At 34.0% G+C, this 13,679-nt stretch overlaps 1 protein-coding gene across 1 annotated transcript in view; it reads left to right on the top strand.

The window, feature by feature from the left end:
* Kif18a (kinesin family member 18A) overlaps positions 1–12,313 on the top strand; it is a 67,606-nt gene extending 55,293 nt beyond the window's left edge. Inside the window, exons 14-17 of the mRNA XM_038331015.1 lie at positions 2,302–2,719; positions 3,384–3,491; positions 6,403–6,512; positions 11,797–12,313. Coding sequence (XP_038186943.1) covers positions 2,302–2,719; positions 3,384–3,491; positions 6,403–6,512; positions 11,797–11,879 — 719 coding nt within the window. The 3' untranslated portion in view covers positions 11,880–12,313. The remainder of the gene's footprint in view (positions 1–2,301; positions 2,720–3,383; positions 3,492–6,402; positions 6,513–11,796) is intronic.
* Positions 12,314–13,679: the final 1,366 nt, after the last annotated feature.

The following is a 13,679-nucleotide window of genomic DNA, read 5'->3' as shown; positions in this document are numbered from 1 at the left end:
AAATAAATAAATTGAAAACTGATAAGAAAAGCTCTATCATATACATTTTGTATATTCGTAGGATATTTTCCACGCCAAGCACAACAGTCAGTGTAATTCCCTATTTACTATCCCAGCATGTTTCTCCTCCAACTCACCATTTCATAGTGCAAAATTATAGCTAAAGATATATCATTATGAAGTTATTATTTCTTTCTCTAACCGGTTATTGTTCTGAACATATATTATTCGATGTTAAGTCTGTGTTTAGATTATCCCAGAAGACAGGTGGCTGTCTTTTCGGGGTCTTATGGAAGATTCTCATTTCACATACTACTTGCTGTAGGAAAAAAGTAGTTCTACGTTATATTCAATTGCCAGATTACCACTCCAAAGATTATTCCCATTAGATATATAGAAGAAAAGTCGTGACTATGGCTGTCACTACCCCCTTGAAATTTTCTGTACCATTTTTCTAAGTTTTGTATGTTACTATGCTTACATGACAAGCAACACATTTATGTTCTTATTTCAACAATTAATTCATTTGATGTATATTTTAATTTATGATCAATTTTGATAAACTTTATATCTATCATTTGAAAGGAATTGCTTGAAATGTATTGTTTTGGATATAGCTATGAATTGATTATTGATAGAGTATTGGAAAATAAACTACCCCTTTGTTAAAATTTTAATTCTTTAATTTGAAACATTTTTTATTTCCAGAGCTTTCTTTTGAACCCTAAATGTTTCTATCATCTAATCCTAGAAAATCCTTTTTCTATACAATGATGCTGTCTCCACTTTTCAACAAGGTATTAATGTGCGCACAACTTAAAGTGAGTTGCCCAAGGTCACTCCCTGGGTCTTTGTAAAATCAGAAATAGAATTCAAGTCTCCTGACTCCCAACTCAGTCCTCTATCCTCAATATAGTTTTCTGTCTTCTATACCCCTGTGTCTCTCACGGGAAAAGAAGTTAATCTTCTAGCTATTATTAGCCACCAAATTGGTGGTAGCAGCACAGTGGAGAAGAGTGACTGGCTTTACACTGCAGCATCAGTATAAAAATATCTGCTAATGGAAAATTTGACAAATGTCATGTTAAAGGGAGTGGAAAATTATTTTAAGATCTAGATCTCATTTATCTAGTTCTCAGAAAAGTCAAATTCCTTAGTAGAATGGAGATCATTATTTCTTCCTGTTTTTAAATTGTGTTTCCCAGAGGGTAATTGTCAACTATCATAATAAGAATAATGCACATACATCTGGTAATTGCCATACATGTATTTTTAACTGAGCAGGGGTTGTGAATTGCCTTACTGAAATACATAGGTGCTTCTACCTGCATTTAAGTAGTATTAACTAATAAAGCAAATGTAACATCAATTGGGAGCTTTTCTGTCTGATTTTAAAAATCCATGGAAATAACACATAATTTTCTACGAGAAGTTACGCTAAGCTCATATATTTCATATCAGGTCTCTTGAAGGTCATAGCAATGAAGCAGGCAGAATATTAAATGTAAGATAAATATATTAGAATTTATGAATTATACTGTTATATTCTGTTATTATTTTGGACATTAATATAAGACATTTAATAAACATTTGTATACTTAATGGTGAGAGCATTTCTGGGACTCTGAGAATTCACTTAGTTTTACCAGAACAATTTGTTTTCGTAATTTTGGATCAAGCACTAAAAATTACCTTAGTGTGTTTCCATTAAAGATTACTAAAATATTTGAGTTAGAAGGATTGTACATTCACAACTGTTCTACTTGTAAGTATTTTTAAAACATAGACTTCAAGGAGGTGCTGACAAATAGAAAGGAAAAATGAGGTTTTCTTGGGGATTACTTTCTTGTTTATCTAGACAGTACAGCCACTTACTCCTATTAAGCAGGTGTTATTTGATAGTTGGATAAGTATTCATATATGTAACTACAAACAGTAAATATTTGTTCTTAACCATATGGCAAACATGAACGCTGGAATTGCTTGTGAGTTGTCACAAGTGGTTGGAAATTTGACTTTTTTTGATTGCTAAGTACTTAAAGATGGCTATACCTATGTAGCTATATGTATGTATCTATTAACAGTAAGAATTTATACTCAAATCTATTCAGTAAATTTACTATTAAAGTTGTTAATATATAATCATATTTTATTCCTTTCCTACTTAGTTATTCTCTTTCAGATTTCTAACAAATGGTACATACGTTACTAGTGATTTTATTTTCTTAATTATTGCAATTTGGGAAATAACTATTGAGGCCACATTATTGAACTTTTTAATTTTATAATTTTATTGAACAGGCACATCCTCAAGTGAACTTAATTTGCTTGATACTACTCCACAAAAAAGAACCAGAAGAAAATTATTGTCTTCCTCTTTGAAAGTAAAACATACTCAGAAGTCTCCACTGTCTGAAAGTTCACAGCTCAACGATTCTTTTAGCAAGGAACTTCAGCCTATTGTTTACACCCCAGAGGACTGCAGAAAATCTCTTCAAAACCCATCTCCAGCCTTAGTAAGACCTTTGTCACATACTACAAGCATAGCCAATGATAGTTCTTTGAAAATGCCTTGTGAAGTAGATTCTCCTCTCAATGGGAGAACAGAGTGTAAACAGAATGCAGACTCTTCATTAACTATATGTGATAATATCAGGAGCCTGAAGAATAAATGGCCTGAACCAGAATCACTACCAAACAACAAAAGCAGTTTACCCAGGTACAAAACCAGAATACTTTACAATTCTTTTTTTCCCCAAGCCTTTGAAACTGTTAATGTCCTTCCTCTTCTTTGTTTATATTGGAGGTTTATTTCATAGGTCAAGTATCTTCCCCTTGGTATAAAAGTTGCTCATTTACTACTGATAAATTGAGTATGGGTATACTAACCACTTTTTTTACATCATAAATTTGATATTCTATGTCCATTGACCTTAAACTAGAAGAGACCTTAAGATATATTTCATCTGTGTTCCTTTTCTGATGCTGTGTGGACAAAGCCATCAATGAAGGACTCCCATGCTTACTACTAGTCATCAATGCCTCACTTAAGGAATATACAGAATTCAGTGTAGCCCAATATCCAATGTGTGATTGACTGAATGTCATCTAAGCAAGCATTCAACTACATAATTACATCCATCCAATCTAAACATGGGAGGAAAAAATACCTGTACTTTTTTTTTCTGTGAGAAATACAGAAATGTTTGACATCATCATTGGTATTTTTAAAATAGAGAATTCAATCGAGAGAACGTTTTATATAGAGGAATATCTTTCTATACGTAGTAATATCAATGATTTCCTGATTATAGAAATGTAAATCTGTTTTCTCTGTGTAAATCAAACTTATTCTCTTCTAACTCTTCATTGTTAATGTCCAGGCAAGAATCTTCCTTATTTTCAACTAAGGAGTCTAGGCCTGTATCAACGAGTGTGCCGTCCTACATGGCTATGACTGCTGCTGCCAAGAGGAAAAGGAAGTTAACAAGGTATGATGAAGTGCGAACTGTTTCAGTTTCTATAGAAGATCATCTTTAGACTTTCAGTTACCACAACTTTCAATTGTTGTTAGACTCTCAGTTTTTATTTAGTCCTATCTATGCTAAGTAAGTGCTCATGAAGCCCTGGATATGTTACTAAAAGGAAATGTGAGTGAAGCCCGAGATTTTACCTGAAATTTATATGAAGTATCCCATTGTTAGGTTACGAAAAATGATTTGAAAAGTCCTCTACCTTCCAAACTGTCATTTAACTCTTAACTTTTCTTCTGACGACAATTGCTTACTTGTTTGCATATTTATCCTGGATTTCTTTGCTCCTAGAATTCAATTGTTTTAGTGGATTTTGATGCATATCAAATGTAATATATAGCGAGGAGTCTGCTATCTCTGGCCATGACATTGTAACTTATATCAGACCAAGCCACCAAGCAAGAATAATTAAAATTGTCTTTGAATTATAGAAGCTAAATAAAATACAACTAACAGCTTATTAAAAGTTGTATTAATAATATAACTAAGAACTTATTATAAAAGCAATCGTGGTAACCAGGACTTGAGAATGTAATATCCAAGAAAGCAACATGCTACAGGAACCAGGCCTTAGTTTTTGTAGTCCCATTATTATAGGACTTGCCAGTTCATGACATAAGGCTGGAGGCCAAATGAAAGACACTTTAAGTCCTATTTACAGTTCTCACTGGGCTAGGGTTGTGCTGTGTAGCCATTTCTTTTAAGACTTGCCTTCTAAGTGCTGTTGAGAACCCAGCTGAAAGTAGCTGCTGAAAGACCACTGTGTTAAACAGAGATTGACATTCAGGGATACAAAGGTTCGGGATCAAAAACTATGGAAGAGGGGGCCTTTTAAACACCCCAGGATTTTATTTGAAATTATCAAGGTGTTATGCCGTAGGGATAAGATAAACGAGAAACAAACGAATTATGAAAAACATAAAAGAAATCTTGGACCCACTCAGTCTTTGCTTAAATTCTTGTAATTTTTCTAATTCCATATTTTTCTAAACTAAAATTTAAAATTACTAGAGCATGCTCTCTGGAACCTTTTCAGATATCCATATATAATTTTAAAACAAAATTATGGACTGTCAAGACGCATAATCAAAAGACTTAGAGAAGGAAAAGCAATCAGAGAAGCAATGATCCATTGATAATAAGGGTGAACAAATAGGAACTATTGATTGTAAGCATGATTCATTTCAGCAGATTAGCTAAGGTGTAAGATTCACCAAAGATTCTGTTAAAATTAATCAAGTAGATATCCTAGAACCACAAAGATGAGGTTTTACTGAAATTCATAGCTCAACCAGCCAGTTTAATGGATTAGTCACAACAAAAGAGAATATTAATAAGCCAGAGGGTAGGTGCATAGAAAAGTGCCTAAACCAGTAGAGGAAGAAACAAAGGAAACAAGAGCACAGAGGAAACACAGAACCCTCCATTTTCCAACCTGGAAATACGTGTTTTCAGTCTCCTGAAGCAAAGAAAGAATATAGAAATCAGTATTTTATAAGATACTGGCTAAGAGTTTTCTAAAATCGACAAAAGCCCTTAAATCACCAGTTTGAAAAAGTGCTACAAACTACACACGTGTTAACGACAGTAGCCTAAGTTGTATTGGTACAATAACAAAACATACTAAATATGAAAATGATCTGATTTTTTTCTACCCCTTTTTCTTTCCAATAGTATATAGAGAAAATATATATATCAGCTAAAGTTAATTCTTCTAAATTTCTTATTTAGGCCACAGGACACAAATTTACAAATAGCATAGTTATTCACACTTCAGGAAGTATTTTCTCATAAGTGTATTTAGAATCTTCTCTTACCCTTCCAAAACATGGGACAAAAGAACGGTGTCAGTCTGAATTGTGCTGTTAATCTGGCTCACTTGGTTGGACTAACAAACTAGTAGCGTCTGTTTCACCACCCATTCCCACTAATTAATACTGTTTTCTGGGTTTTTGCATGTTCCCATGCTTTTATTAAAATGCTGCAGGTGTTTATACTAAGAATGTCCTCAAAATGTAAAACAGTCATTATCAACAAGTTTTCTTGAAATGTCTAGTTGTATAAATTGTATATTTGTGGGGTTAGATGTTAAAGACTGGCATATGATAAACCAATACTGTGAGATAATATTAAAGAATATATTAAAGAAAGTATCTTGACTATTCACAGACTATCTGTTACTACGCTGTTACATTCCCTCTGGTATCAATAATTAGATCCTGCCATTAACTAAGGTTAAAAGAGATTAATGATAGATGTGTACATAATTACTTTTTCTTAATCTTCCTTTTTTCCCCAATTAAAGATAGATGAGCTTGAAAGTAATAAGCTCTGGTATTTTCCACTTAATAGATTTCATATACATATTTAGGGGTGTATATGTTCTAATGTGGTTTTAAAATACTAAAATCTCTCCATGTGTACTTTATCTACTGTCAATTTTTTTCTTTATAAAAAAAAAGAAAATTAGAGTCAAATTCCCTAGAAATTTCAAAAATCTACCAAACTAAATTTTTCTGATGAAATTGTGAGTGAAATTTTAATCCTAACAATATTTTTAATTTTTTTAAATCTTTATCATCAGTGGATTTTTTTTAACCTTTGTGATATCTCTCCACACTGTAATAGCAAGCTGTGCTCATTCCCCAGGAAATACTCTGCAGAACTATTACCTGTACCCAATATAATCCTATATTGGCATCAGTTAAATTACAGATAACTAGATTTAGTTTTTAAGTATTTTTAGTGTCTCCAATTACTTATGCAGGTTTTTACAATTATTATTTCCATATTTGATTTCTTACTATAGAGCATATGAATTAAGAATATTTTTGAATACCTTAACTAAATGAAAACTTTTCTCCACAAGTTCTACATCAAATGCTTCATTAAAATCTGAAGAAAATTATGGGTTCGCCAAACGCATTCGACAGGATAATTCAAGTGATAAGCTCTTGCAAGAAAACAGACTGACAGTAGGTATGTTTGTGCTGTTAATCTGATAATTAATTACATGATTATCTCTCATACATAAAGTACCTTGGTTTTATGTCTTTATAAATATCTCCCTTTGTATTTTGTGGTAGGATAGGTGTGATTTTTATGCTTTGTAGAAAAGGAAATTTAAGATACATTGTGAAGCATGTATTCAATGTTGAATAAATATTAAGGTTCCTGACTGAACCAGATTTCCCAACTTGTTACTCTGCCTACCCTTTTTGTTGTATAGACTGCCTCATATTATAGTTACCTAATAATGAAATAATAGTTAAATGTATTATGCAGTAAATCAATTATATATGTGTATTATTTAAATGTTTTGTTTTTGAGGCAGGGTCTTATTATATAGTATAAGCTAGTTTTGAACTAGTTATGTTCCTGCCTCTGCTTCCCAGTGCTGAGATTAAAGGCATTTGCCACCTAGCTCATTAACTATACTTTATAAATAAATTAGACCCACTTGAAATTTTTCTCTGGGTGCTTGTGGTTTTACATCTGGCCTCTGAATCATTTATGTAATTAATATACAGTCTCTACTTTGCTCCTAGCTATAATCATATTGTGACTTCCACTGACAAATTGACAAAAAGATATTAATGAAGGATCCTAAATACCCTCAATCATATGTGGGAGTGGCATGAATCCATGGGAACAAAAGTCATTCTCTTTGACTATGAGTGTGTTATATCAACCAGTTCCTGACCACAAAGTCCAGACCTGTCTCTGACATTACAATTCTGTGACTACCTAGAGTACTGATTTATTAAGCATTCTTGTGCCAGGTCCCAGAATGAATATGAAGATTTCTAAGACTGGTTTCTTCTCTAGAAGAACCTATAACACCTGGAATTTAAAAAAATGTCATGAGATAATGTTTATGTCTCTGTATAACATGAAAGCTTTTCTTATTTTTCCTCAATAACTTTGCCAATTTCTTTAATAACAATTGATAACTTGTTTACTTTTTCAACAGATATATCTATTATACAGATTTTTTAAATTACACAATAATTTAAAAATATAATGATTAAAGATAATGGAGTACTTGAAGGTTATCAATTCTAATAGAAGATAAATATTCATAAAAAGAGCCAGACGGTGGTGGCGCACGCCTTTAATCCCAGCACTCGGGAGGCAGAGGCAGGCGGATCTCTGAGTTCGAGACCAGCCTGGTCTACAAGAGCTAGATCCAGGACAGGCTCTAGAAACTACAGGGAAACCCTGTCTCGAAAAACCAAAAAAAAAAAAAATATTCATAAAAAGATGTAATATCTAAGCCCAGCAGTGGTGGTGCACGCCTTTAATCCTAGGCAGAGGCAGGCAGATCTCTGTGAGTTCAAGGCCAGCCTGGTCTACAAGAGCTGGTTCTAGGACAGGCTCCAAAGCTACAGAGAAACCCTGTTTCAAAAAACAAAAAGCAAACAAAAAAAAAATGTAATATCCAAGCCAAACACATTTTAAAGATTAGTAGAAATAAAAGAAAAGAAAGAAAATACAACTGCTTTTCTTAAATTGCATTCACCTTAGTTTCTAATAATGTACAAGGGTGAAATGACAGGGACAGCAGTGGGGGAAAGGCGGGTATTTTCAGCTGGGCAGTTCTAGAAACAAGAAAACAAGAGCCTCTAAAGCTAAAGCATGTGACCAAGAACATGTATAAACAACTGCACTGATTCCTTCCAGGTTTTCCTTACCCACCCAACTTTGTGTTCTTTATGGCTCTCTTTTAAAAATAAATAAAAATAACAAAAAATAAGAAACACTAAAAATGTAAAAAGGAAAACCAAAACAAATAAGCAAAAGATCAATAAAGCCAAAAAATTGCTGAAAATGAAACAAAATACCACTGAGTTTATTCTTGGTCAGTTAGTCCTAGGCATAAGACCAGGCATGAAGTGTGGTTGATATATCCACTAACACTCTTGTAGAAAAGTGACTTTCCCTTTGCCTAGCAAGTGTCAATTACAGATTATTGATGGGAGCTAGTATTTACTTCCTCCTCTCATTACTGGTACCCTGTCTGTCTTGAAGCTCAGCAGGTCTTAGGCATACTGCCGTAGTCTCTATGAGTTTGTCTGTATATCAGTCCTGTTGTGTCCAGAGGACACTGTTACCTTAGAGTTCTCTATCACCTCTGGCTCCTAGAATCTTTCCACCTCCTTTTCCTCATAGATCCCTGAGTTTTGAAGGGAGAGCTTTGATGAAAACATCCCATTTGTCTTTGCTCATTTCCAAGATGTAGATTTCTTTGTAAATATCCATCTTCTGCAAAGAAGATTCTCTGATATGAGTTGAGTGAGGCACTGATCCATGTGTATAGACGTCATTAGGAGTCATTTTATTGCTCTGGTCCCTTAGAGTGATAGTAGTAGGTTTTCTGCTAGGCCTATGGCTTGCTATTCCCAGGTCCTTGTCCACTTTAGCAGTGTCAGGTCCATACTCAGGTTGTGAAGCATGTATTCAATGTTGAATAAGTATTAAGGTTCCTGACTGAACCAGATTTCCCAACTTGTTACTCTGTCTACCCTTTTTGTTGTATAGACTGCCTCATATTATAGTTACCTAATAATGAAATAATAGTTAAATGTATTATACAGTAAATCAATTATATATCTCATTCGGTGGGTCTTAATTCCAACCCCCCCCCCAAAAAAAAAGTGGTTGGTTACTCCTATAACATTTGTACCACTGATCACTGATTCAATATATCTTACAGTCAGGTCACTGTTATAGGTTGCAGGGTTTCTTGAGTTCTCAGTATTCTGTGATGAAAGTGATGTCTTTAGCAATAGGACCTTACTGTCAAGTTGTTGAGAGTGACCAATAGCTTGTATTTGTTTGAGAGTTTCCATGGGACTGCTTTGACCAATAACTCAACAAGATATAACCCCCATGCCTGGCACTAAGGTTTTATTTGGTGTTATAAGATGCCTAGTTGGGGTATTTACTTTTCTATTATTTGGTGACTCCATTTAGATTTCTTTAATATATGTGTGTATGTTCAAAAGTTTCTACAGTTATATAAGATGTAGGGGGATATTTCAGTTTTCTTAATATCGCTTTAGATTTGTTTTGTGTCCTATTATGTGGTCAGTTTTGGAGAAAATGCAATGGGTTGATGAAAGAAAAGTATATTCTTTTGTGTTCAGATTATCTGGCAGGTTCACTTGGTTTATGGCATTCTTTAACTCCAGCATCTCTGTTCAATTTTATCTCAATGATCTGTCTTTTGGCAAAAATGGAATATTGTTTAGAATTGCAACATCCTCTTGGTGGACTTTTCTTGAGGCCTTTCTATACTTTTCATATAATGTCCTTCCATATCTCTTCTGGTTTGCTTTAGTTTAAAGTCTATTTTGTCAGATATTAAAAGGGCTACTACATCCACTTGCTCCTTGGGTCCATTTTCTTTACTTTTTTCCCATCCTTTTAGGTGATGTCTATCCTAAATGGTAAAGTGTATTTATTGGACACAGCAAGAGAGGTAGCTGATCTAATCTATTAGTTTGTGTCTTGTCACTGGGAAATTGAGAATATTGATACTGAAACTTTTCAATGAGCTGTGCTTACTGATTCCTATCATTTTGTTGTGGTGTGGGTCTTTTCTGCCTCCTTTGATTTATTGTTCTGGGACTACTTATTCCTAGTGGTTCTTGAGTGTATTGAACCTCTTCAGACTCAAATTTTCCTTCTAGTACAGTGGTTCTCAATGTTCTTAATACTGAGACCCTTTAATTCAATTCCTCATGTTGTAATAACCCCCAACCATAAAATTGTTTCATTGCTACTGCATGTTTATAAATGTTACTGTCATAAATTACAATGTAAATATTTGAAATGTAACATATCACCACCTACAGAGTGAGAACCACTGTTTTAGTGCCTTCTGTAAAGCTAATTTGGTAGATTGTAAATGTTTAAATTTGGTTCTATTATGAATTTTTGTATGTGTATGATTGATAGTTTTGCTGGGTATGGTTTCCTGAGCTGCCATCTGTGGTCTGTCAGTTTGTAGAACATCCACCTAGGCCATTCTGGCTTTGATGATAAGTCAGGTATTATTCTAGTAAATCTTCCTTTGTGTGTTAGTTGGTCTTTTTCCCTTTTAGCTTTTAATACCTTTTTTTTCATTCTAGACATTTACCATTTTAATTATTTTGTGTCATGAGGTACCTTTTTTCTGATCCTATGTGGTTGTCTGGATGCTTCTTGTACCTTTTTAGGTATCTCCTTTAGATTGGGGAGATTTTCTTCTATGATTATGTTTTTTTTAATGTGCCTTTAGTATGGCATTCTTCTCTTTCTGTCCTTATTTTTCATAGTTTTGGTCTTTTCATGGTGCCATAGATTTCATATTATTTTTAGATTTAACATTTTCTTTTACTGAGCTGTCCAGTACTTTCTCTGAACTATTCTTCTACCTTGTTTCAACACCTGAAATTCTTTCTTCAGTGTCTTGTAATCTGTTAGTGAGGCTTACCCCTGAGATTTTCATTTGATCTTCCAAGTTTTTTATTTATAGTTTTATTTCAGGTTGGGTTTTCTTTAGTGATTCTACTTCTATTTTTACATATTGAACTGTTTTTATTCCATTCGTGTGTGTGTGTGTGTGTGTGTGTGTGTGTGTGTGTGTGTGTGTGTGTTTTCATGGTCTTCATTAAGGCATTTATTCATATCCACTTTATTGTCCTTGCTATTTTTTTAAAGTTCTTGTGCTGTATTTTCCTAAATATCATTTCTCAGGGCCTATTACCATAGGATTACCTGCTTCTGAAAGAAATATATTGTCTTGGCTATTCATGGTTGGGTTTTTGGTCAGGGAATTTAGACATCTGGAATTATGATCTTTGAGGTGTTTCTTTGTATAGATGGCTGGTCTTCTGTTCAGTAGTATGCTGTTCTTCAGTTGCTGTTGGCCACTTTTGATCCTATGAACATGTGCTGGCTGTGGGGAGAGTACTTCTGCATCCCAGAGCTGTGTGGCCACTAGGACTCCCTGGTAGAGGGTGTTTCTGTGGTTTGGAGGCTAACACAAAGGAATAGAGGTAGAATAGAAGGGAAGTCTGAGGGGGTCAGGGAGGGAAGCTAAGGAAGCCCTGAGTTTGTACCAAGAGGTGGAAATCTCAGAAAATCTATTGCATTTTAAATTGTTTTAGTTAACCATGAATTTCAAGAGTAAATTTTTGTCAATAGATTGTTATATAAATTGTATAAACAATGAGTTTTGAAAGTTTCTTTATATTTATTCATCTTTCTTCTCTAGGTTATAAAAGAAACACCAACAAAGTAAATTCAAACATGGTTAGAAAATTTAGAAGAAACGCTACTAAAGAAAACATACACTAAGAAGTATCGATGTCCCTGCAGAAATGTACTTGATGTCACTGAGAGAAGGCCACCTAGAACCGATTACTAAAATATTTTCATCAAACAAAATAAGAACTCCTTTTGTATTTTAAGTAAATATAAAATTACAAGAGGTTGTATTTACCATTTCTCAAATATTTGTTACTCTTGAAAATCTCCAAGTGAACATGTCAGTTTAGTTTTACTTTACCTCAGCTAGATTAGCACATTGTAGAAAAAAAAATGTGACCTAAATTACCCTTATTATTTTCAAAAATTAGGAGACTCTAGAAGTCATAAAATTAAGACCAAGATGTATTTTTCTTCTGTTCTCTGTCAATATGTGTTTTATTCATATATGTGATTTTACTTTTGAAAACTTTGGTGCAGAAATTTAGATATAAATTCCCATAGTATTGTAAATATTGTTTAAATACCTGTCACAAATACTAATATTTTATTGTTTGGTATATTAAAGATATAGATTTTAAAGTGTTTGTCTTCCTGCTTTGTTGAAACCACTCATATATAGTAAATGTTATTTTATATAAGCATGAATTTTGTGAATTTGTTTTTTATACTGGAGCAAGGTAGTGTGTACCCAGACCTAATCTGTAAATAACCTATGCATTTCTTCATAAGGAAGAGTTGTGAGGAAATATTTTAACCATTCCTGTTACTTGAGGATTACTTAGAGCTACAACTTATCTACCTAACCTTATTCACTTCTCTGGTTTGACCTACTTTTGTGGTCAAAAGTACATTTTTTTGCCTAATGCACTTTTAAGTTTCTGCCTCCATGGAATCTTCACGCCAAACCAAACAACTATACAGCACCTTATAAGACTTCTTAAAGCTTTCACTTAATCAACTTTTGTATTTAAAATGTAATCAAGAAAGCATGAGGCAGAATAATCTTCATAGTTCCTCCTGCATTTGTAGGGGTGTAGTCAGAATCTGTCATAGGAAAGGCCCAATAAATTTTCACCGTACATTGTGATTAGCTTTTGGTTGTGTTGGCTGTTGTAAGAATCACCTTCCCTGGCAGAAGCGGCACACACCTTTAATCCCAGCACTTAGGAGTCAGAGGCAGGTGGATCTCTGAGTTCGAGGCCAGCCTGGTCAAGAAAGTAAGTTCCAGGACAGCCAGGGCTACTCAGAGAAACCCTGTCATGGTGTGGGGGGTGTTAGAAAAAAAATCGCTTTCCATCTTGTAATTCCTTCAAATTACTTCAGGTAATTATATGCTTTAAAAGAAATCTTTTTACCACATGAATGACCAGAAGATTAGTAAGTAGGGCTACAAATGGATCAGTGAATAAAGGTACATGGTGACCTATGTTTGATCCCTGGACCTCTGAGGGTAGAAGAGATAACCAACTGCGAGTTTGTCCTCTGTCCTCTACATGTGTATCACTGCAGTTACACATACACAGTAGTCACAGTACCTACCTGTTGTCCACCTCAAGCACAAGTATGTGATCTTCTTACTTATGCAATTTTTATCAAAGACTTTCCCTTTGTAAAATATGTGAATAAAAACAAAAGCAACTTGAAGGAAAGGTTCAGTCTGACTTAGAAACATGGTAGCGAATGCTGTTCAATTGCATCTGCTGTTTCCTGGCTCGTTTTTTTTTTTTTTTTTTTTTTTCCTTCTCAGTTTGGGACTATATAACCCAGTTTCCAGCTTGGTCGTCCTTGCCTACCGAAACTTCTGGAAATGACCTCATAAACATACCCTGAGGTGTTTTCCTGGTGATTGATAATGATGATGTATTAACCCTCAAGATTTGTACTCTT

The sequence above is a fragment of the Arvicola amphibius genome, chromosome 5, assembly GCF_903992535.2.
Source record: "Arvicola amphibius chromosome 5, mArvAmp1.2, whole genome shotgun sequence".
Lineage (NCBI taxonomy): Eukaryota > Metazoa > Chordata > Mammalia > Rodentia > Cricetidae > Arvicola > Arvicola amphibius.
This window is presented reverse-complemented; position numbering and strand designations above follow the sequence as displayed.